The 26,538-nt window shown below is 40.5% G+C and overlaps 1 protein-coding gene across 2 annotated transcripts; it reads right to left on the reverse strand.

Annotated features, from left to right (window-relative positions):
- Window positions 1–2,751: 2,751 nt before the first annotated feature.
- Window positions 2,752–26,488, reverse strand: SNX5 (sorting nexin 5; the record flags this gene model as incomplete). Of its 2 annotated transcripts, none has more annotated exons than XM_084246497.1 (13): window positions 2,752–2,802; window positions 3,707–3,792; window positions 7,891–8,050; window positions 9,591–9,677; window positions 9,763–9,802; window positions 10,752–10,827; window positions 10,913–11,018; window positions 12,502–12,597; window positions 13,176–13,299; window positions 14,275–14,396; window positions 16,190–16,300; window positions 17,171–17,275; window positions 26,435–26,488. In XM_084246497.1, 13 exons carry the CDS (start codon window positions 26,486–26,488, stop codon window positions 2,752–2,754), a joined length of 1,218 nt encoding a protein of 405 aa, XP_084102623.1. The 2 variants fall into 2 exon arrangements, with proteins under 2 accessions (XP_084102623.1, XP_084102622.1); XM_084246496.1 differs by lacking the exon at window positions 26,435–26,488 and adding an exon at window positions 21,185–21,241.
- Window positions 26,489–26,538: the final 50 nt, after the last annotated feature.

Raw genomic sequence — 26,538 nt, forward strand, 5'->3', positions numbered from 1 at the left:
ATGAATCTCAACCCTAAGGGAAAGGAAAATGTTGGGGAAACATCCAAAAAACAGGGGGAGGGTAACTGGAGAGATGGGACATCAGCGACCTACAAGGAATTAAGTAAATTAATGACCTACTATCTGCATCTCCTCGTGTTCCTTTAGGAAAATGAACTATTGAGTGCTATGCAATCCTCCCTTATGTGATCCTGTCCCTGGCCAATTACCCTTATTAGATGACCTATCTGTAGGGTCCAAAGGACTTGTGTACATTTTCCTTTCCACAAGTTCTCAGGTCTTTCAAAGCAATCCTCAACCTAGAAGCGCTGTCACTCAAGCTCTTAGGCACCCCAACAAAAGCCTACCCACATAGTTTGAAATGGCCCAAATTCCCCTATTTTTTTCCTAACATTTTTAAATGTTTTAAATATATTTTGAAATGTTTGGCTTGAGCCCAGCTGCACTCTTGAAATGTTCCTCAGTAGTTGTGGTTTACCCATTTCATCAGACTTTCTGCCAAGATCCACATAAGACACTTCATTTTTTTTTTTTTTAATAGAGGCATGCTTTATTTGTTTGCTGGTTTGTTTGTTTGTTTTGTTTATACATGCACTGGGTACAGTCAGAAGCGCGGGAGGGTGAGAGGATTCACCAGAGCCAGAGCGGGGAGCAGAGCAGGCAGAAGGACCGAAGGACACCGCTGAGGGGAGCAGCGGGCGGCAGGAGAGGTCTGCGCGCCATGTGGGACCCTCCTCCGGTGGCCGGGGAGCAGCCGGGGATCGAACCGGCGCCGCAGAGGCCGCGTGCAGTTTCGCAACCCAGTGCTCAACCGCTGCACCACCGGGGAAGCCCGACACTTCATTTTTTAAGCATAGAACAGGGGCGTAGGCCAGAGGTGTGAGGGTGAGAGGATTCAGACAGTGGGAAAGCAGGGCAAGCGGACTAAATTATACTGCTGAGGGTAACAGCAAGGTGAGACTGAAGAGGTCTGCTGTGCCATATGTGGGTTAGCTCCCTGGCCAGGGATCAAACTCAGAGTTCAGCCCTTAGTGGTGATAGCACTGAGACTTAACCCCTAGGCCACCAAGGAGGCCCATCACCTTTCATCTGCAAGCCCAGGCACTGCAGCTGTAGAGCAGCAGCAGCGAGTCCCATGCTGCTCTGCCCTCATTTTTCAGGCACCTGTCTCCTGTCTGTTCACCTAGTTCCTCAAACTGTATATTGCCCCTCAAGGCAGTGACACCTGATTAACATGGAAAAGGAAGAGACCTCATGACTGCTCTAAGAATGACCATGAGACTTAATCATGGCCTTAAACACATCTAGAATTGTGGCTAAGATTTAAATACTTGAGATCACTATCACTAAGTATTGCTGCAGCTTAGACTTGTCCAGCTCAGTGGCAAGCCCGAGCAAGAAGGGAGACCTATTTGACACCAGCAAGAGACCTAGGTTAAACAGGCCCCAGTAAAGGCTTGAAGTAAGGTGAGGCACTAGTAGCTAAAACTTACTGCACCAGCTGCAACCCAGGTATGAGTAGGCTGCCTCAAGCCCCCACACTTGTGTTACTATGGAGAGCATGGGGATGACAGGTTAAAGAGAACAGATAAGGTCAGGAGCCCGAACTTTCTGCTTAGATCCACAGAAGACACCTTTCCTTTCTTATTTTTTAGCACAGAACTGGGATGTAGGCCAGATCAGTGTTCTATGCTTACTTTCTCTCACTTCTTATATTCCACTTCCCAAATGTATGTAACATACTACAAAGCTCTATGACACTGATGGGGGTAAGGAGGGGGCAACACACCTGGAAGACACTACTTCCATGCTCAGTCACCACTAATGATGGGACCTACACAAGGATAGTGTACCTCGTTTGTTAGTCTGACAAAAATACAAACCCAAGTACTCATGAACAGGCTAACCCAAATATACACAAAATGTTTAGAATGGGGTAAAACACTTAAGTCTTCTCTCCACTATGAAAGCTAGCTACAATTGCAGTCCTTGGGTGTAACTGGTTCTGTTAGTCATAGAAATACTCCATAAGGTAGCATGATTAATTTATTATACATTTTATTAAAAAATCCAAACGCGCGCGCACATACCCGCCATTATGGAGGGAGTTCACATCTTAAATGTTAGCTCTGTTCATCTTCTAAAGTACATCACATTTGTTTGTATACCCATGATTCTTCTCTCCCCTCAAATATTTATATCCCAACTACAAAATGAAGTTAAGAGTATATAAACAAGACTTTCTTACTCTTGTTACAGTATAAACACTTGAGGTGACTAAAGATCCATGAGAGTAAGGAGGAGGAAATTTGCCTAATTAAGGAATGAAATGTTACCAAGTAGCTGAACTGCTGAAATTGGCACCTACCCTTAAAGTAACTGGCTTGTAGGGCCATGGGCACATGAAACAGTGAGATAACCTGTGCCAGGTAATTGCTTCTACTTGTTTTCAGAAGGCACATTTTTCCTGCACCTTTTCTAAATAGCCAAACACAAATTACAGAACCCAGCATTTAGATCCTGCCCACTCCGAGGTATTAAATGCACAAGGGAAAGATTAGTTATATCCAAATAACATGCAATAGAAATATTTTTAAACCAACATGGTTAAGTGTTAAGATTTTTAGAAATCAAAATATTTATTCACATAATTTTAAACCAAAGTCAAAGTAATAAATCTGTGGTAATGATTTAAGTGCAAGTAATGCTGGTTTTCTTTCACATGTGTCCTTCATTCAGAGAAAAGGCAGATCAGTTGCTCTTGAACAAGTCAATGCAGCTTTGCAAGAGGGAGACATTGTTCTAGAAAACAGAAATCAAAGCACACCAATGAACTGCTAGAATCTAAAACTTCCTACACAGTTAAGAATTAAACTCAAATCTATCAACTTAAGCTTTTCACTCAAGATCTGTAGCCAGTTAAACTGGGTCCATGCTTTTCTTCATTAAAGCAGAATTAACTGCAAGGTAAAGCCCTCTCATCCCAATTTCCTTTTGGCAAGGTCCTCTCCCTCAGAAAGTATGGCACTAGTGCCTGGGAGATGGGCCCACAGCTGAAGAGCTAGTCACCAGCCCACCAGCACCTCCAACCCAACTGTACCAATTCTGCTTACTGTGATTTAAAGGTTATATAAATGAGAAGCTGAAGGCCTTCAAAAGACTGGATTAAAAAGTTCCTAAAATTAGGTAAGTCATCATGAGTAAAAAAAGACATTTATAGCATTTTGCACAACTTGGTTTATAAAGTTCTCACCTTAAATTTAAAAACTTTGTAATATCCATAACATTTTGGGTGTGATTATATGATACTTAAAAACTCCAATTTAAAAGGTCATACACCAAAGAACTTTGATTTAAAGTGAGTAATTATCAGTGGAGTCAAAAGAATTCAAATACACATGACTGTTCAAAATCTTTTTGCTAGAACTAATGCTGAAGGTCAGTGATAATTCCTTCTCCAATGACTCTCCCCCTTCTGTGGCCCCTGCAGCCAAAAAGCTTTCTCAAATGGGACAGCACTCTGGGGCTCCCTCCCATTTGGCTTTATCTAGGAATTACTCCAAGCTATCCTCAGAAATTCTAAGTGGATGATGGGTTTAGATACCAAAAATTCTTAAAAGTTCTTCAGTAGATACCAACATGTACCCTGAAAAATGAAGAATGTTCTCCTCCATATTTTCTTGGCTAATTGGAAGAAAACACTTACCTTGGCATGCTTTATTTCCAGTTCAGACATTTCAATTAGATTCTTTCTAAATGCTGCCACTCTTTTTCGCTTGAAGTTCATCAGTTCTGTAGGAGAGAAGTTTACCAAGAAAGCGTAATAATTTTCATTAACTTCCAAATATTTCAACAACAAAATAAAATCTCTGAGGCCTCCCCCTGGTGGCATAGTGGCTGAGCGCTGGGCTGCAAAGCTGCCCGCAGGCTCTGCAGAGCAGGTTCCATCCCCGGCCACTGGCGAGGGTCCCACATGGCACAACAGACCTCTCCCGCCGTGCCCGCTGCTCCCCTCAGCAGTGTATTTCTTCGTCAGTCTGCCTGTTCTGCTCCCCACTCTGGCTCTGGCGAATTCTCTCACCCTCCCGCGCTTCTGACTGTACCCAGTGCTTGTATAAATGAATAAATAAATCTTTAAAAAAAAAAAATCTCTGAAACTTTGCTGCACCATCATCTTTTCTCTATTTTTATCATCTCTGGCAATTGAGGCATGGTTTGGACAGTTTAAAACTGTAGTATATGATATTCATATTCTTACCATTGCGGGTAAAAGTGAGCAGCAACAAGCATTAACCAAGCATCAAAAACTGAAGAATGGCCACTAACCACTTAGAGATCAAGATGAGCAGCTTTTCCCTTAACCTCTAGGTACCAAAGCATCTGGGGTGGTAAGTCACATACTTGCACTAATGGCATTTTGTTTTCTTTTAAAAGATTTACTTTTATTTATTTATGCATGTAAGAGCTGGGGTGTAGGTCAGATGTGTGGGGGGTGAGAGGATTTACCAGGGACAGAGTGGGGAGCAGAACAGGTGAAATACACTGCTGAGGGGAGCAGCAGGTGAGACAGGAGAGGTCTGCTGTACCATGTGGGTTAACTCCCTGGCTGGGGATGTAACTTGTGCTGCACTGGCTGCTATTAGCTTGACAGTGCTGAGACTTTAACTCCTGTACCACCAGGGAGGCCCAGTGACTTTTCTTTTCTTATTTTTTTTTTTAAAGATTTATTTAATATGCATACAAGAACTGGGGTACAGGCCAGAGGTGCAGGGGGTGAGAGGATTCACCGAGACAGAGTGGGGAATAGAACAGGCAGACTGAAATACACTGTTGAGGGGAGCAGTGGGCAAGACAGGAAAGTTCTGCTTTGCCATATGGGTTGCTCCCTGGCTGGCCGGGGATCAAACTAGTGTTGCAGAGGCTGCAGATTGCTTCATAGTGCGATGCTTAACCCCCTGAGCCACCAGGGAGGCCCAAGGATTATTTTTTTAACTATGAAAACTGCTACTCTCATGTTCATACAACTTTTATATGGATATGTGTAGGAAACGTTGTACCATTAACCCCTGGCCTTCTCCTATTTCTGCCATAAAATTAAGGATTGATGTCTTATTAGAAATTAGGGTAAACCAAAAAACTATTTCCTCTGATTACTTTTTTTTTTTTAAAGATTTATTTATTTATTTATACAAGCACTGGGTACAGTCAGAAGCGCGGGAGGATGGAGTGAATTCACCAGAGCCAGAGCAGGGAACAGAACAGGCAGACTGACGAAGAAATACACTGCTGAGGGGACCAGCAGGCATGGCAGGAGAGGTCCGCGTGCCATGTGGGACCCTCGCCGGCGGTTGGGGATGGAACCGGTGCTGCAGAGGCTGCGGGCAGCTTTGCAGCGCAGCGCTCAATCACTGCGCCTCCAGGGGAGGCCCTCCTCTGATTACTTTTATAAAACTTTAGAACTTAAACTCCCTGCCCTTTGGTCAAAACATTCCCTAGGATCAAGCTGATGTTACTTGGTATACTCTGGAGCAAACTTAACCTCTTATATAACAGCTATACAGAAATACAACACAAGTAGTCATGTTAAAAAGTAAACACTCAAAAAAAAAAAAAAAAAAAGGGCAAACATCCACATTCTTACACTGATGTGTTAATACCTTGATATATTAGGCTAAATAGCTATTCCAAGATGTGAGGCTCTCCCCCTTCTAGGCCTGCACACAAGACCAGCACTCAATACTAATGTGTCTTCTTCAATGACTACTCACATCATCATCTGTACTATGCCCATTTTATTTTGTCAAGTTGTCCTGATTAATCAAATCAGTAACAAAGCTATCAAGAACTTTAACTAAGGAAAACAGTTAAGACCCATTAATGTCAGTTTCTACAGAATACTGTAATTTCAAATGTAGTATACCCAGGCTTATATTTTGAAAAGAGGATAAAGCAAAACAAACCTTAGGCAACAAGACAGGACTAAATTGGCACTGTTAAAAAGCTTAACAATTTTTTCCCCCACTAATTCCCTGTAAAAATGTCAGTCACTGGTCTACATAAATAACCTAAGACTTCCAACTCAGTTCTGAAGTTGGTTCTTGTCCTTATAAAGTGAAATTAGCTTTCAAAACAGGTCATGCGTTTATTTTAATAGAGTATTCCTTCTTTGAAGGAATACAAAAGATAGGCACATGTGTATCACATGACATCACAAAACTCTTCCAAACAAAAGCTTTGTGTTTTGCAGATAGGACATTACAATCTTAAATGGATTTGAAGCACAACAAAGGATCAGAACTCTGTTGGTCATTGCTATTATCAGGACATTTCCAGCATGCCTAACCACTGAGGAAAGAAATTTTAAAGTGAAAGTAAGATTCTTCACAAAAACAAAACTGAATTTTGAGAAAGTGGAAGAATTCAAATGATCTGAGGCAAAATCAGTACAGTACCACTCTAACTATATTCACATTCTGGAAGACACATTCCTATACTTTTGGCTGAGGCATGGTCCATGACCCCTGAGAACTACAGGGCAGTGAGCTTAGACTATATACCGAATTGTGTCTAAACCTTTGTGTCTAAATTGCATCTAAACACAACCTTTCTTGGCTGTCAGCTGAAGGACCAAGAAGTAGGCACAACCCAGGAGTGATGAGTACACTCAGCACTCAAAAATCTTGGTTCCCATTCCCTAAGGGAAAAAAAAAAGCTGGAATCCTAGAAGAAATAGCAATTTCCAGCGTTAGACATAGAATAGCTAACTACTGAAAAAAATGTGGTGTGTGACAATGAACTACTAGCTCCCACTGGCAAAGTCTGGACAATTTGAGCACCAAAATAGCATAGCAATAAATCTTAGAAGCCTTTCAAAAACGGGAACCCATGACAAATAATGATTATAAAGGGAAGGCTTGTGCATACACAGGATGATGCCATGTGCTGACTCAGAGAGGGAATACTAGAGCAAGGGAAGGGGGGAAATTTGCCTTTCTGTAATGCAACCACTGGAATAAAGAACACTGACACAGGCTAAAAAGTATGATGGGTAAGATATATGAAAGGTGTCAAATTTTCTCACCACCAACTGCTAATCAGTGACTGAGGGAAAACATGGACGACAACATGCCTGCAGATGTGACAGCTAATTTTTTCCCCCAAAAGTTGAGATGAGTGCAAGTTGAAGTAGACCTCAGAGCTATGAAAGCCAAATACAGTATCAGGTTGGATCTTTTAGTAGAGAATGTTCTCGGGACAAACAAAATGAGAACACAGATTGTACTCTATGTTCTCTGCAAGCTTACCTAAGTCAGTAATTATACTATAGGGATGAACGAGAAGGACCTTAGTCTTTCTTACTAATACACAACAAAGCTTTTAGGGATAAAAGGAAAAGAGTATATATACAAGTTTCAAGTAATTAAAAAAATACAAAAGGCGTGTGCCCAAAAACACGTGGGAGCACATATATGTGACAAAGCAGAAAGGGTAAACTACATTATGCTAGGTGACTGAGTTAAGTAAGGGTGCACTATTTTTTTTTTTAATTTTTATTTATTTATGCATACAAGAGCTGGGTAAAGGCCAGAGAGGCAGGAGGGTGAGAGGATTCACCAAAGACAGAGCAGGGAACAGAACAGGCAGACTGACTGAAATACATTGCTAAGAAGAGCAGTGCACGAGTCAGGAGAGGTCTGCTTCGCCATGTGGGCGAAGGCCAGCCAGGGATCAAACTCTTGCTGCAGAGGCTACGGACTGCCTCATAGTGTGGTACTTAACCCCTTGCGCTACCAGGAAGGCCCACGGTGCACTATTTAGCAAATTTTCCTTTTATAGATTGAAACTACGTCAAAATAAAAAGCATAGACGAAAGAAGAATGGCCACTCAACCTTCTTTTGCAGATTCAGAAAGTTGTTCAAATTTCTGGCAACATTCCTGTTGGTGTGCTTCTGCCAACTTGACATCTTTGCTTTTCAACCGGGCCTTATCCAGTGCTTTATTTGAGTTCTCATAGTCAATGAGGGCTTTGGTGCGCCGATATAAAAGATCCTGAAAAGAAAATTAACAAACATGACATGGTAGTTGACCTATCTTGGAAATTCACTAAAGAGCAACACAGGAGAATCCACAGTGCCAACACACTGTCCGAAATGTTAAACAGCAAGAATCCATTTCTACCTTTGCTCCCACAAGTCTCAAGATTTGTCTGGCACCAAGCATTGTTGAGTTTCTTCAGAATTTTTTTAAAAATATTTATTTATTTATGCATATAAGAACTGGGGTGTAGGCCAGATGTTGGGGGTCGGGGGAGAGGGAGGGAGAGAGGATTCACCAGAGATGGAGTGGGGAGGAGAACAAGTGAATTCACTGAAATACACTGCTAAGGGGAGCAAGTGGGCGAGACAGAAGAGGTCTGCTGCGCTGCCATGTGGGTTAGCTATCTGGCTGGGGATCAAACTCAGTCTGCAGTGGTGACAGCACTGAGACTTAACCCCTAGGGCACCAAGGAGGCCCTTCTTCAGAATTCTTAATCCTGTAAAGAGGGGAAAAAAAAAAAAAGCAATGGTGGATTAAAGGATTTCTTCTCTGATCCAGTAATTGAAAAGTAATTCAGAAAATGAACCAATGTATTGAACAAAAAAGTGCAGTTACTGCAAGGTGTGTCAACTGGTGGTAATAAACATTCTTACACCACCATCCATCCTGCAAATCCCACTTCTAGAGCTCTACCCTGGGTTAATGTGAAGATTCTTCCAATCTTATAGCAAAGTAGAAGTTACCACACATCTAAATGAGTAGTTATGATAAAAGCATCACAGATTCGTACATGAAGTTCAAATACACAATTATGGGACCTCCTTGGTAGTGCAGGGGTTAGTGCTATCAAGCTATCAGCAGCCACTGTGGCCTGAGTTCGATCCCTGGCCAGTGAGCTAACGCATATATGGCACAGCAGACCTCTTCTGTCTCACCTCCTGCTCCCCTCAGCAGTGTATTTCAGTCAATCTGCCTGTTCTGCTCCCCATTCTGTCTCTGGTGAATCCTCCCCCTCCTCCCCACCTCTGGCTTACACCCCAGTTATTGTATGCATAAATAAATCTTAAGGAAACAAAAATATACAATTATGCCCAATTTTATATATACTCAAAAATAAGTAACGTAATATATTTTACATAAAAGTAGTAATAAATATTTTTGTTGGAGCAGTGTAGATAGTAGGAAAAAAACGCATGCTTCATTCCCAGGTTATTTCCTTTACCATTTGGCTTTGGGCAAGCAATGGTTTGACGTAGGCTACAGTAGTAAGTACAATTTAAAATAAAAACTCAGAACCCCCAAAAAACCTCTTCTGCCTCAGAAACAGCCCTTTGGACATGTTTTTGGTTAGATCATGCACCCAATAATCTACAATCCCCAATACTATTGTTTTACTCAGCACCATCCCTAGTGCACCTAAGCTTCTCACTTACAGGCATCCCAAATTTCTTTTGTTCATTTTTAACAAAAATACACCTCCAACATGAGAGGTACTCCGAAGTCACAGCGAGGTGGTCTCGCACTACTGAGTAGTTGAGGACACCTGTCTTACCTTGGCAGCCTCTATGTTGAGCATGTAGTATCGGAGAAGCTCTGTCAGCTTTAAATCTTCATCTGAGGACACTCTGCTTTCTACTTTCTATTTAAAAAAAGTAAAGGTCACCATCTATGCAGAAATTGACACATTATAAAATATACACTATCAAAATCATAAAAATCCTTACCCTAAGTTTTTCAAATAGCTCAGCAACCTTCAACAGGTACCTAAAAAAATACACACAATTTGATTTATGGTCTTGTGTCATGTATGAAATACAATCTTACTGTTCTAAGACATAAATGAGTAAGTTCAGAAGTCCTAGTCTTTCATGTTTTAGACTTAACTTATTCAAGTAAATGCTTTCATCATAATCAACCCATCAATAGATGTTCATGAAATCAACAAAATTTATAGCGTGCTATGCTCATGGACATTATCCCTTCTCAGATCTCCTTCAAATACCTGTGATACGGTTCCTTACCCAATGGCAAAGTCATAAATATTAACCACAGTCGGGTCCCACAAAGCCATTAATACGTTATTTCAACATGAATCTGCCACAGGTCTAACTTTTCACATCAGAAATACCACCACCTAGATATTACACCAAACCTAGGGGTTAAGTGGAATGCTATCTCATACCAGAAATGCCTAGGATAGAGAAACTGGGGGAAAAAAATAAATAAACACAACAGCTACCATGCTTTGTATACAAGTGTCTTCTATGTCCGCTTTGAACTTATATGTACAGTGTTTTAAAGATTTGCTGCTGGAATCTACTACTTACCTTAAATGAACCTATATTGCAGTAAAGAACTGACACTATGTATCACCTAATACTCTTCAATTAGGGAATTAGGGGGAATGCTTTTCAAAGAAAAACTTATTTTTTTAAAGATTCATTCATTTATGCATACAAGAGCTGGGGCACAGGCCAGAGATGCAGGAGGCGAGAGGATCCACCAGAGACAGAGTGGGGAACAGAACAGGCAGACTGACTGAAATACACTGCTGAGGGGAGCAGCGAGTGAGACAGGAGAGGTCTGCCTCACCATGTGGGTTTTTCCCTCTGGGTTTCTCCTGGGGATCAAACTTGTGCTGCAGAGGCTGCGGACCGCTTGATAGTGCAATGCCTAACCCCTTGCACCACCATGGAGGTCCAGAAAAACTTACTTTTTGATGACTGTGGGTTCTTCTAAAGCCAGGCTATGGAGGCAGGCTGCAGTGTGGATATAGTCATCTGCAACATCTGCAGAAATAAGAACAGCCCTTTTTTATATGAACAAGGGTTGCCCATTAGCAAAGCAAAATGACTATGAATGAATGGTATTTACTTTTATGAGATCTGGTCATTTTGTCAGCTTTTGCACAAGAATCCTTGATCCGATTATAATAGTTGATAAGAAAATTCTTCTCTTGCTCAAAGAAGTCATCTACCTCCTAAATGGGAGGAAAATGGAAGTTGAAGCAGCAAAACTTTTAAGAATACAATTATCTGCTCTGCATTAGAACACAGACACAAGCTCATTAGAAACACATTAAGACAGAAGCTCCCTACAGACCAGGGAAATGCAAATTGACAAGATACCATATCATAATCAAGATAAGCAAAATTAAGTGATGGTGGGACATGTCAAATCTCTGCTATCCTCTGAGATCCAGCAACTCTCTTGATAGAGCAGTGGTATTGTGTAGTAGGATGCTGCCTGACTGTGGATACCCTTTAATCTGTGTTGGGCATGGATGGCGATGGTTGGCTGAGAATAGGAAGCAATACTGACATTTGGTAGGCACTGGTGAGGGATGCTAAAATGCATGTATCCAGGACAGTCCCACACACCTTAAAAGTGAGTCAGAGACAGTTTCTAAATTTCGGACACATACTCAATTTCGGACTCTTTACTCAAGCCTTCAGTGGCTAAGTCAGACACACCAGATGAACTATTAAGGTAACTCAAAAAGGGGTAAAAGTAAAGAAAAATTGGTAAAGAAAAATTATACCTACAAGGAAATGAGACTCGTGTGTTAATTTGATTTTCTACAATAGCACTATCCAGCAGAAATATGTGAGCTGCATGTGTGATGTAAAAATTTTCTAGTGGTCTCATTATAAAAACAGGTGAAATTACTGTCTCTTAATATATATCCTTATTATTGCAACACATAAAAGAGAACAAGACATCTCAAGTTCTTCATAAAATCCATGAAATCTAGCACACAAATTAAAAGGTTTTTCTCTTAATTGTGCCAGCTAATTATTTCAAGTGCTCAAATGCCACATATGACTGGAGATATAAAGGACAGTTATTGTGGAGAACAGCATAACACTCATTTTTGTGGCTTATTTTCTTTTCCTTAAATTAAGCTTTTCTTTTCTATTTATTTATTTATGCATGTATGCATGCATGCATGCATACATACATACATACATAAAGCAAGCACTGGGTATAGTTAGAAGCGCAGGAGAGTGAGAGAATTCACCAGAGCCAGAGCAGGGAGCAGAACAGGCACACTGATGAACTACACTGCTGAGGGGAGCAGCGGGTGCAGCAGGAGAGATCTGCGCACCATGTGGGACCCTCACCGGCGGCCAGGGATCAAACTGGCACTGTAGAGGCTGCGGGCAGCTTTGCAGCCCAGCGCTCAACTGCTGAGCCACTGGGCAGGCCCCTTATTTTCTTTTTTAAATTAAATAACCCCTTTCCTTTACAGACAAGAGAAAAATAAGGACTTAAATATGGCCAAGTAAAAATTCAATGTGTAGCTAAATATAACCAAAACCTGAAAACCAAAAAAAAAAAATCTGAAGACCAAAATCTGAGAAATTGAACACCATGTTTCACATGTATCTCTTCCAAAGAAATAAAAGGTCATCTATTCACATGAAGTCATAAATTTTCTAAAACAGCTAAAAGCCACTCACCTTAACTCCAGAAAAAAGGACTTCATCAGCACTTTTCACCACACTTTTGAAAAAGCCACCAAACACCTCTTTGGTATTTTTCCGCCTAACACTTAGCTAAAGGAAGAGAATTCAAAACAAGAGCTTACAGTATATACTTTCCTAGGCAACCAGTACTATTTACTCTAAGCATACACATAAGATACCAAGAATTCCACCCTAACCATCAGATCTAAAACACCTAATGAATGAGATAAACCTAAACACAATTCATTTTTCTAAAAGTATGACTACTTCAGAGGTATTTTAAAGATCAGTCATGCACCACATGGTTGTGGCTTTTAAATCCCTATAAAATTATCTTTTTTCCTATGTTGCTTATTAAACTTCATGGGTTAGAAGATGAGAAAGTATCTAAGCCACGACTTATCTCATACACATAAGCAATAAGAAAATAAGTGTGCTAAAAAAAATGCACAATTCTCAATTTAAATTCCTTCTAACAATTTCAAACTTAATGGTAGGCGAAAACTTCAGAGTGGGAAAAAGTCAAAATCTTTAAGCAGTTTTATAAAAATCTATGGAGAAGGGGCATCTTAATATTTCCATTGTTAGATTCAGAAATTTATGTCCATTTTTTTAAGAAAATCTATCAAGCATATTTTAACTGGATCATGAAAATGAAAAGGTCTTACATCCTGATCATATTCCAGAAAAACATGAAAGTTGCGGTCTTTACTGAGAACAGGGTGAGAAGACAGGCGCTGAAGAAAGACTTCATGGGAGGATACAGTCTTCTTAAAGACAGCAAGATATTCACTGAAAGAGAAGCACATACATAGCATTCAATTGATATCATTTCACTATCTGATCAATACTGTTCCCAGTTTAACCTCACTTTTCTATTAATACCACTAAATAAAATACCCCAAAATAGACCAAAATATTTTTGTATGACTTTTTATCTATCAGAGAGTAAGGCCATTGCCAATTTTGGAGTCTGTGACAACGGGGAAAAGTGATGTTGGAATTGATGGAGCATGTCGTTGAAGTTCCTACTGCAACACTGATTTAAAACCATGAAACCCTTGGAACTATCAGAAAATATAAAAAAATTTCTTTCAAGCTAGATATTACAGATCACTTTAAATTTCCCCACGGTAGGGACGTAAGTCTGTTGTATTTGTATTCAGGTGCTCAGGGCTAGTCAAGACTGGCCCTAGACAATATGGGCTTGAGAACACCAAAGAGAATTCCTGAAATAGACACCTGAATTCTAATATGCTAATGCTGGAAAAGGGCTTCATAAGAAACCTGAATGCAAACCTCAACTACAAAAAATTATTTTGTTTGAAATAATTAAATTACCACCAGATTAGAACAAGCTTTCTATGAATCTGGAGTACTTTCACACCATAAGGGTGGTTACTATTCAGAAGGCATCTTTGTAACAGCATTCACCACTGCAATTTACTTTCAACTTATACTTCAAGCAAACTTCAGAGACAAAAGCAGCTTTATAATCAGCAGCAGCAGGAAAAAACACAAAGGTTTGCTTCTTCGCTTTGCCCAAACAGCATCCCACTAACAAGTATGGTATGCATAGAGGAAAACCAGTCTGTCATGTTAATGGTCCCCAGGGAATCACTGGCTATTATTATACAGAGACCATGCCCCACACTCTGCAAAATAACTATACTTAAAAATTAGCTGCCAGGTTCCTCTACTGATTTCTATAAATGCACAACCACTTTCTTATTTCTCAACAGAGCAACATCAAAAAAATCCACTTACGCTTCTAGCTCTTGCTTCATCTTGGCAAATTCTTCTTTGGTCATAGACCCTTCACCTTCTCCCAGTTTCTGCATCTTCTCTCGAGGACCATCAAAGTCAGGCTTTGTAGGAGCAGGGGGAATCTGCAGCAGAGACAAGTAACTTGTGAGCATTCTTGTATTAGCAGTGATACTCTAATTAGTGACTGCACAGGAGACAGCCCAGTGAGGCTATCTTAAAAGTCACTTTTACTCTTAACTCTATTCCTTTGGGCAACCTGAAACAAGTATCCTCCCCACATTAGGCACTTATGATACCTTATGATCATGTTCAGTTTACTTACTACTAACAATTGGCAGGACACAAGGAAATTTAACCTGCTTTGCTGTTGGTTTAAAATTTATTATAATCAATGCTAAAATGAAGTCAATGGGGCCTTCCTGGTGGCACCAAAGGTTAAAGTACCAGCGCTATCAAGCTATGACACTATCACCAGCCACTGTGGCATGAGTTCGACACCCGGCCAGGGAGCTAACACACAGACCTCTCCTGTCTCGCCTGCTACTCCCCTCAGCCGTGTACTTTTTCAGTGGACCTGCCTGTTCTGCTCCCCACTCTTTCTCTGGTGAATCCACTCACTCCCTCACCTCTGGCCTATACCCCAGTTCTTGTATGCATAAATAATTAAAATAAATCTTGAAGAAAAAAAAATAAAACGAAGTCAATGAAGTATCAAGGTTATAGCCTCTAGACTTCAAAAAAAAAGATTTTTGAATTTTTCATTTCAGGGGATAATAAAGGTTTTAATTATTGAGTGAACAGACATACCAAACATAAACTTCAGTACTAATTCTATTTTGCCAGTTCTTCAGTCAGCCTTGAAGACCAAGCCACACTTAATTCTCCTTTAAAATCAGTTAAGTCGGGCCTCCCCGGTGGCGCAGCGGTTGAGCGCTGGGTTGCAAAGCTGCCGGCGACCTCTGCGGCGCCGGTTCGATCCCCGGCTGCTCCCCGGCCACCAGAGGAGGGTCCCACATGGCGCGCAGACCTCTCCTGCCGCCCGCTGCTCCCCTCAGCAGTGTACTTCGGTCCTTCTGCCTGCTCTGCTCCCCGCTCTGGCTCTGGTGAATTCTCTCACCCTCCCGCGCTTCTGACTGTACCCAGTGCATGCATAAACAAAACGAACGAACAAACAAACAAACAAATAAATAAAAACATGCCTCTATTAAAAAAAAAAAAATCAGTTAAGTCTCCGCCTTAACTTGAACAGACTGTAGAACTTTTGAGAAACCTACTGCATACCATCACCAATGCTGAGATTTTCCTACAAATCAATTCTACTTAACACCTGAAAGAAAATGTTAGAGAAATGCCAAATTCGATGCAGATAAGGTTTAATTCATTAAACTATTTATATTTTACTCTTACATTCTGTACAATATGTGCTTCATGTCATAACTGTAACACCATGTTCACAGTTTATTACCAGAAATTGCACATTCTCTAGTAGGCAGATTCATCAGACCATTTCATGATCCATTATAAGTTCTCTTTAAATGAAATGAATAGCAGGCTTCTCTAGTGGTGCAGGGGTTAAAGTTTCAGTGCTATCAGGCTATCGCCAGTGACTGTGACATGAGTTCAATCCCTGGCCAGGGAGATACCTACATGGCGCAGCAGACCTCTCCTGTCTCGCCCGCTGCACCCCTCAGCAGTGTATTTCAGTAGATCCGCCTGTTCTGCTCCCACTCCATCTCTGGTGAACCCTCTCACCCTCCACATCTCTGGCCTACACCCCAGTTCTTCTATGCATAGATAAATAAATCTTTAAAAAAATAAACAAGGTAAAAAAAAACAAAAAAAAAAAAACCAAAAAACAAAAAACAAACACAAAACAACTCCAGTAAATCACTTGATTTTTCCAATATGCACTTACAATAAGCCCAGCATAGTCTGTAGTTTCAATAAGAGTGTCGTGTAGCCACACAAAGTCCTCATGCTGTCTTGTAACAGAAAACTCCGGGCTTTGAAATGTAGGCAGCGTGGTCTGTAAAGAAAGGAATGAAAAATTAACTGGTAACCCCACCACTTTTAGATAAAGAGGTTTGGGTTTCCTGGGCTGTACTGTGGAAAAATTCTGCATAATAAAACACAACATTGAAATCCAATAAAGAACAAAAAGCAACACATCATCTCTCCACCACTATGAAAGTCACTACTAATGTAATACTTGTTCATTAAAGAATTACTTTCACAAAACTACAACCTTCAGATCAGCTGAATTAAGTTGTTTTCACATGGCTTCCTAAATAACTGAGTTATGCTAAATCAAGTCACCAAGGTATTAAGAGAAAATCAGGGGAGAGAACCTTATAGATAGCTGGAAACAGCATGAAACAAACTATCATCCAACTGCCTGATTCAAACTACACCCCAGTTATTTATTTAAAGTTTCTATCTATTGCCTCATCAGCATAAGCACCACCATTAGCTTTTGATAAAGGCAAAACTGAATCAATATGAAGTTCCCTTTACCACAGGGCAGAAGACAAGCATTCAATACCTTTTAAATAGTACTTAAGTAGAAAGAGGCTAAAAACTCTACTGTACGAGTGGAAGATCTGAGTTGTTTTATTATGTGACCCCACTTGTATCACGGTACCTGGTTTGCTTCCTCATGGAATAATAGAGCATAAGCCACAATTATCAGCAATGCCCAGTCATAGTGGAAAATGCTAGAGCTAGGGCTCCTATCTAATACTTACTATATTCGGGATGATAAAAGTTCACACTTAATGGTAAGTGCTACACTACAAATCAACAGCATCCTTCTAAGTATAGCAAGTCTCTTCTCACACCCACCATGAAGAACAAGGCTGCAACCTAGCGTTTTTATTGAAGTCTCTCTTTCACTTACCTTGGTGTGCACTGTAAATTTGACCTTATCTCTCTCACTGAGTGCATCAGGTATATCAATCTGAAGTGAGGGATCAACATTCAGGTCCACAGATACAGACCTCAGCTGAAATAAAAATGGGAACTAGTAATTAAAAAGCAGTTTATACAAGTTCATTCAGAGCAAAGTCAGTTGCGATACCTTAAATATGTATTTGAAATTGTGAGAAAACTTCCTAAATGGATGTGGTTCCAAAGTCTTCTTGTAAATAAAACTATATATCGTATACATTACACATTGTGTGTCTACATGAAAATACATTTAATTAAATACTGAAGAATTCTACTAAGGCAATCAAAGAAGTTAGAGACTACAAAAATTTACAGAGAAGGCACAGAAAACAGTCATGTGGTATGGGATAAGATAAAAAAGATAACCTCAGGAGTGAACCTGTTTATATTCAGGGACTGTTACCAAAGAGATAAGGAAACTAGATCAGGTGAACTGTAAAAACTAACAACCCAAGTCTTGTTTAGCAGAACACCAGTGTGGCTGTAATGTGAGTAATGGGGCCTCCCTGGTGGCACAAGGGGTTAAGATGCAACCTATGAAGCTACCCGCAGCCTCTGCAGCACGAGTTCAATCCCCGGCCAAGGAGCTACCCACAAAGTTCAGCAGACCCCTTCTGACTCACCCACTGCTCCCCTCAGCAGTGTATTTCAGTCAGTCTGCCTGTTCTGTTCCCTACTCTGTCTCTGGTGAATCCTCTCATCCCGACACCTCTGGCCTGTACCCCAGTTCTTGTATGCATAAATAAATCTTAAAAAACAAAAGTGTGAGAAATGACCTAAAAACACGAGCAATGACCTAAAAATGAAAGTAATGAACCGAGTTTGTAAGTTAGAAATTCAGAGGAAAACATGCCCAACTCCACTTTTGCCTGTTTAAAAAGATCTTTTTGGAAGAATTGAGTTATTAAGAGCTACTAGAATGGTCTCCCTACAAATTTACAATGACAAACTCCCTAATTCTTAAACAAGCTGAGGGTCAATTTCAAAGGCCTGACACAAAGCATGCAGTTAACACTAGATTACTGAACAAAGGGAGAATGCCAAGTAAAGACTGCAGTTAAGAGGATGAGAAAATAGGAATACTGACGCATTTCCTTTTAAATTTCTCTCTAGATTCTTTTCAAAACTAAAGGTTCAGCACCGAGGACTGACGCATTGAATTTCTAAAACTAGAAAAACTGGTTGAATTGGGTATGAAAAGATTAAATACCATTTTTTCTTTAGCATGACTATTGACTAAAATCTGTGAAAGCCAGAGTTAGCTCTGTGACAATGGATTTCCTCTAAGAAGTTGGTTTTGTTACCAGAACCTGATTTTAACACCAGCTATTAGTAAGATCACAATAAACTTAATAGCTTCCAACATCAACCTAAGTATTTCTCCCAAATGAATTATTGATGATCCCTATGAAATAGTTGCTTATTTCTGATTTTTCACATGTCCATTTATTTATGAGATCTCTGCAACCAAAGATAAAGCTTCAAGGTCAGCGATACTTCATTTTATAACAACTGTGACTAGAGCTGACATATTTCTGATAAAAGCTTCCTTCCTTCTGATAACTTTCCACTGGGCAAACACAGTATCCAAGATTTCAAAATATACACTAGAATTTTATTGCAGAGGATCCTGATTGGCCACCCTACCTATCTTGTTTGTAATGGTTACTTTTGACAGGTCCAAGTATAAAGTGGGTCAGGTATAAGAAGGGCAAGTCACTGGTAAAAAAGATGGGATAGCCTACAGGACAGACCTAAGGTGCATTTCTCAGAGCTCAGCAACAACTGTCTTCTTTCTGAAACTCAATTTCCTAAAGAAGCCAAAATCCTGGCCATCTCTTGATCTCTAAATATACCGACAATTCCACTTTAGCTCACTTTACAAGTCAAGTAAATTCACATGGACTATCTTCGATTTCAGGGGTGGGGAGAGAATTTAATACAGTGAATGGGGCTCATTTAAGTCTACAATCAAAGCTACAATGAACCCGACCAGTTCCTTTTTCATTCCATTGGTCTCCCCTCTTCTTCCTTACTCACAGCTTTATAGAAGTAATACTCAAGGACTACTACTATATTAATAGCTTCCTTTGTTTTCAGCTCAGAAATATTTCTTCTTGGTCAAGAATACAGAAAGAATAAGGGATAACAAAAAGTGCTAAAGGTTTTGAAAGCCTGTGAACCATAGCAGGATATCAAGCATATCCTTGCTTTCCCAGTAGTGATTCTTTTTGCCTGTCCCTAAGAGTTAAAAATACTGGCAAAATTCTGAGCATCCAGGCCATCATCAGCAACTCAACACTTGCTGTTCACAAGTTACATGAACTTTCTTATTTTGTGGCATAGACCTCCAGAGATAATGAAAGAGATAAATCAGCAAGGAGCAGGAAGTTGTGAAATGTTTCAAGTTTGTAAGTCAGCACTGTACCCTCAGCTCCAGAAGTATATTCTGGAATGTGATTAAAAGCTCAGCAGTCCTTCTGCTTACTCAACAAAACCAAGGCCCCACAGCCACACCCCACAGAACTTGGTAAATACGAAAACCACTAGGCTGGAGGGTATAAGAACTCTTCCACTCCCACCCATCTGCCACCCACCTAAATGCCCTACACTTAAAAAGTGTTCAGTACAGCTTAGTCCTGCTAGTCAACACTAAGTCTCTGAAATGGGTCACAGATGCCAAAATGCCTGTTTAAGGCAGGGTTCAGAACCAAAATTAATTAATTAGGCATGTTAATTCATGTTTAAAACGAAACTGTTAGATTTCTACAGAAACCACTGTATCACATACTTAAAAAGGCACATGCGTGACTGGACAACACAGAAGGCAGGATTCTGAAAGTCAGAATGTACAGGGGAAACACCGAAAACAGAGAGAAGGTATAATATAATTGTTATGCCTGCTTCAGATTCCAGTTTCTATTAATGCCATACAACCAAAATGACAACATATTAAGCGAAGGTATCATGTACGGTGACTTCTAGAATGGGATTTAGCTGAATGCCATTCAAATCTTACCAGTTTTACACACAATGTTAGAAGTAAAATGTCATTCCCATCTTAATTTGCATGTTACAAGGAAACTAACATACACAAAGGAAAAGAGACTATTTGGATATATTTAAATAGCTTAGTGTCTACTCCCAAAGCAAAAGAATATACTTAAATTAGCATATACATGTCTTCTTTTGTCTCTCACCTAGATATTTTCGCTTTGCTATCCTTCACCCCATGCTTAAGAAACAAACCCCCCTACCAAGGAGGGGGCCAATATGACAAGTCACCCATGAATGGCTTGTTAGCTGGATGGAGTGAAAACAGGGAAGAGAAATAGAAATGCCTCCTGAATCAGATTTTTATTTTTATCATTAAATAATACAAAAATGTTCTGCTGCAGATACACTCTAGATATGCACTCATTTCTGAAAATTAGACTCACAGGAATTACTACTTATAAAGAACATATATTACTTTTCTGTTTTAACTCACAGGAAAAAAGAGTGCTTAAGAAATTCTAATAGTATATTCTTCTCCAACCCCCTCTTCTTTATGCAAGTTCAAGTATTACTGCTAAAACTATTTGTTACTATTTTCTTTCAGAAGGTAACTAAAACCCTAAAACTCATTTATCTGCATTCTATCCAAGCTTTCTTTCCATTGTGTCACTGATATGTGAAAACTAAATGGACTTACTTAAACAGTTATTTATTTCCATCTCCTGCCTCCCCACCCCAATTCATTTTCCCCCTTCTATTTATTCAGGCCTGCCAATATCACATCTTGGTCCTCCTCTCAAAGATAACAGAACCAAAGACTTCTAGGATATCTTTGTCTAATATAAATGGTCAAGGAAGTTAATCAAACATGAACTAAAGGGCTGCAGCAAGTGATCAGATTTCCACCACTCATCTTGGTTAGACAGGACCCAGAGGGTCCCATCCTGCTGCCACCAACCATTCTTACCAGCAGTCCACCAACACACAAGCTGTCTGTGGTAGAACACCGCAGACTGCAGGGCATTGGAGGCTACGAAGCCCCAAGTTCCTAGAACAGGAACCAAGGCTTGGAAGAAGGCCAGCGCTGCACACTCAGCGAATGGATAAACTAAATCATCATTTCACAAAGCTGCAAACAAGCCCCATAGAATGAGACACTAAGTTGAATTAATGACTTCATATTCATTTCAAACAACCCATATAATTACTAGATACCTGTATTGTCAAATGAAAGGGTTTAACAATGAGACCCGTAAAAACATCCTAGCACATAAATTCTATTAGGAATCAACACATTACTGCTACAGAGAAAACAACTCAACAAATGTAAAACTAATTAATTTCTTCCATTCAAAGTTATAGCCTACTACCTGATCCCAACAAAGCTCCCTCCCTAAAAAAATATATTCCCTGGTATATCAAGTCCACAGCCACCTGCTACAAGTATGTCCTGTTACACATTACTCACGGTGACAAACATGTTTAATAACATTCACTGCCTGACCTTTCTGGTTTACTTTATTATACACCCAAGATGAAACACAAAAAGGTTTGAAAACTTAAAAACTTACCTTTACCACCACCAAACATGATTCAGCAAAATGTAAAGAGCTGTGTGGACTTAAGCCTGTGTCGTCTAACTTGTGTCAATTAAATAGCAGCATGGAAAGGAAACTAACTGCCTGCTTTGTGGTTAGAAGCCCAGCTGTACCCGTACCCCTACCCCCGTACCCATCTTAAATAGGGTTAATAGGGACTCAGTGTTCACCCCCCCCCCACCCACTAAAAGAATGACTGAAAAATTTTATAACAGTACAAGGCCAAAAGGAGTAAAACAGCCAGCAATTGGTAAAAGGCTGTGAGTGTTGAAGGGGTCTGTAGGAATATTACTTTGGGAGGGGTAGTTTATAGGGATTAGGGCTGAATTCCCAAACCCATTCCAATTGAGGAACTTAAAAATTCTATTGAGATTAAATTCTTGGTTTGAGTCCTGTAAGTACAGCATAGGGCAGTTCATGCTGAAGAATATTTTGTTACCCTCTTTATAGAGTTAAAACTGGAATAGCTGTCCAGTTTAATTTTGAAGTAGGTAACTCTTTGATCCTTTGAACAGAGATTATATTGACATCTCATGTTATTCTTTGTGGGACCTTGGGAAAGTTTTCCCCACTATCTCAAGTTCTTATAAAACCATTCCTAAGCCAAAATGGTGCAAATCGAACAAGCAATTGCTATTTATGTGGAAAAATATTTTAGTGTCCCCAGATCATTCCAAGAAACACCCCCCAGAAAATCCTGAACAAAATTGAGTTTTAAGGGTCTGTGTCAAAAACAACTATAAACTCTTCAGGCAGAAAAGTCATACATGTTAGTATAAAAAAGATATTTTGAGACTATTACATTTTTCTTTCTAGACCATACTGTGCCTGAAAAAGTCACACAATTTATAATTGCGGTATGTGTTAGGGTAAGGACCCAATTTCTTTCTTTCTTTTTTTTTTTTTTTCTAAAGATTTATTTATTTATAGAAGCACTGGATACAGAGAAGCGCGGGAGGGTAAGAGAATTCTCCAGAGCCAGAGGTGGGAACAGAACAGGCAGACTGACGAAATACACTGCTGAGGGGAGCTGTGGGCACCGCAGGAGAGGTCCACGCACCATGTGGGGACCCTTGCCGGTAGCCGGGGACCCGCACTGCACTCAACCGATGTGCCACCAGGGGAGGCCCAGGACCCAATTTCTAAACTGCTGGAAGTTGAGTCCTTCCTCTGTACTCTCAAACTGCAACTTACTCTTGTGTGATTTAGAGTATGAAACAATCAACAAATTCCATATTCCTTTTAGGAGGGATATCTCTTCAAAGTCAGTCAATGACCAGTCAGAAAATAAATAGGTGTTAGACATGAAGTAGTTTTTTGGAAAGTTAGGTCATGCAGAGAAACTTCTCAATTTATGCTTGTGAAACAAAATGTCCTGCATCCACCTTCCTTCCTTCCGTGTTTTAAAAAGAAAAAGCAGAACACTTAAAAAGTTCTAAAATACTTTCCTCAAAATAGAGCTAATTAGGTTATTTCCCTATCTAATACTACCTAACTTCTTTACATACACCCTGTCACCAGTGGCTATTTGAAGCAGTCAGACAGGCATTAAAAGACTTAAAGTATTCTTTTCCCCTCAAACAAGGACCTAACAAAGAAAGCAAAATGCGTTAAAAGCAATTTTAAACCAAGCTTCACCCTGCAGCAGTTTCTTAGCGTCAGGTTTCCACTGTCCAACGTGGGCACTGACTTTAACATGAGAAAACACCTGACCACAGCTGCCCAAAACCTGAAGAAAATTACTTCTACCATCTTTCGTTAGGATCCCTCAATGTTGGAAAGAAGCTAAGTCAACTTATGCTTTATATAGTGTATAATTTCCTTAGAATTTATCAATTGTAAATCTACAGACTTGAAACTAGCACACTAAAGATTACTCTCTGCAACAAACTTGACACCAACAATATCACACCATTTTAGAAAGTTTTAACCAGTGATTCTCAACCAAAGGACACTGGACACTGTTATCACTGGGGAGGAAACTGTCACACAGCAGAGGTCAGGAATACTGCCAAAACATCCTAAAATACACAGGACAACCCTCCAGAACAAAAACCTCCATAAAAAATTACCAAGCCAAAATGTCAATAGTGCTCAGGTTGAGAAACTGGTTAAAACTAAAATTCTACATTAGTCTTTAGTCACTTACTAGGACTCACACCTAATTGAGTTCAAGATCTAAAAAATTCTTTAATAGCCTCCCATAACTGTATCTTCCCACAGTGAAAAACATGGAGCAATCCTACTGAATTAATATTCACAAATGGGGATCTTAAGACACTGTGTGCAGACTACTGATGCAGAACTAAATCTTGGGCAGCTTCAAAAAAAGAAAATGAAATCCGGCATCCCTGGAGGTGCTGGGGTTAAAGTCTCAACGCTATCTAGCTATTCCCAGCATCAGTTCCATCCCCAGCCAGGGAGCAACCCATATGGTGCAGCAGATCTCTATCTCTCTGGCTGCCCCCCTCAGCAATTTATTTCAGTAGATCTACCTGTTCTGCTCCCCACGCTGTCTCTGGTGAATCCTTTCACCCCCAGCACCTCTGGTCTACACCCTGGTCTTGTGTGCCATAAATAAAATCTTTACATGAAATCAAGCCATTAGGTAAAACGGAAAACTTCAACCCACAGAAATTACTTTGGACTTACTTCAGTAATGGCAAAGTTTACGACTGTTCCTGTACTAATTCAAATTGCATGACAGTCCTCCCAATTGGGTGAGAGTACAAGTGTCCCTACAGACAACTCAAAAAATTATCTGACTGCATCTAAACACCAGGCATACTCCCCCAAAGCCCATGTAACCAAGTAATGAAAAGTTAAATCCAAGTTGCAGTACCATTAGGTTAAGAAGTGTTACACTTAATTCAACTACACTCCATAGCAATTTAAGAATCCCCCCCAAAAAAATATGTCCTAGAGGCAACTAGCCTCTAGCAAATATGACTAATCTAATGGGAAGGGAAACTCAAAGAAACACACACTGAAATTTGTGAGTGGGGATCTAAACATGATGCCCAGCCACTTAAATGACCTTCTGGCAAATGGCAGACCAGAAAACCTTAAAAGATGCAAAATGACTGGAGGCCAGAGTGACTTAATTCTGAGAACAAGGTTCTCCATAATCTCCATTATTTCCTCATACTATAGTTCCGGACAACTGAGAACTTTCATCCAGTCAGGATGGGGGGGCACAACACTCCTAGTTTACATAAATGGGGTGCCGATACAATCTTTCCCATTGGTAGAGGAGTGGTTAAATTAAGCAACTGTTCCCCTACACTGCTTTTCGGTAAAGTAAGCAAAGCCAACACTTTTACACTAAAGAATGTGACTAAATGAAAGTCAGATTATTAAATACAGACTCCATCCAGCTTTGCTGCACTGGCAATAAAGAGTACCGTATGAACATTAGAAGTTCTAAATAATCAATTATGTGCTCCATTTTTATTAGTGTCTACACTCATGTGCAAACCCGGGAATCCCTGTCCTTGTGGAAATGCCAAAGCAAATAACACAAATGTCTAAATTTGAAACATTTTGGGTAAAAATGTAAAGTATTTCATTTGACTAACAAACGTGAGAGCACGCCCAAGATCTGGTCTCCTGTTATTCCACACTTGTTCCAAGCTTTCATAAATTCTGTTTTGCTGGAGTATCAGTGGCGAGTAATTTATTTTAAAAAAACAGTCACAATAAATTGTAGATCAACTGAAACAGTTAAATCCGACCCTACATTTACAAAGTTATATTTCAATAGAGCAGTAACCTTGTTGAAACCATTCAGTCCAACTCAACCAAAGGTGTCGATTCCTAAATAGAAATTTACTAGGTACAATTTTAAGATGCCTTCTAGGTTTCTCAAATTTAAGTGCGCCCTTTCATTTTCGGTCAAACTTTCCTGTTGAAGATTCTGCACAGAACGTTGTGGTTCAGACCACAACTGTTTAAACAGGCCAGTCGAGAGCAGAAGCAATGGCAGTTTTCGAAATCTTTAACGGGCTACGGCAATCGGAATTGACTGCATTAAGCCTTTCCGACCTCAATTAACTCGAGGCATCGAGTTAATTTACAAAATCACGCCAATATTTAAGAGCAAACACCAAATTCGAGTATTTGAGCACCAACTAAAAGTTAAAAGAACTCTTGCAGCCTCCTAGAATTTATAGTTGTAAAGAACACGCTTCAAATTTTACTTGATGTAACGCCCCAGAATTTGGACCAAAAAGGCTTCCCCGAGGGAGGGTGGAAGGGACAAACCTAACCGTTCGTTACGTCCCAAGTAGCTCTCTCGTTCACTGCTACTGCCCAGGGGTCACTAGGTGAAGGCTGGTCCTCAGGAGTTTTCAGGTAATGCGCACACCCTCGGGCGCAGAGACGAGCCCGACTCCGCGCGCGACAGGGAGCTGATCTGGCTCCTCTCGCTCGCGGCCGCGGGAACGCAGGGAGCGCCCCAGGGACACGGTACAGAGGGCGCACGGGGTGTGGACGGCGTTTGGCGGGAGCTTCACCGGGAAAAAACCAGTGCTCGCCCCAGAGAACGCGGGAAGGCATGTGCGGGTCCGGGACATCGGCGGGGCCTCCAGTCCGGAGCCTGAGGGAGGGAAGGGCCTCACCTTGCTGCGGTCCTCCTCCTGCTGCTGCTGCAGCAACTCGGGAACCGCGGCCATGGCGACGCGGGCCTCGAGCTGGGGCTGCCTGGCTGTGCGAGGAAAGAAGA

This window comes from Talpa europaea, assembly GCF_964194135.1.
Source record: "Talpa europaea genome assembly, chromosome: 11".
NCBI classification, from domain to species: domain Eukaryota; kingdom Metazoa; phylum Chordata; class Mammalia; order Eulipotyphla; family Talpidae; genus Talpa; species Talpa europaea.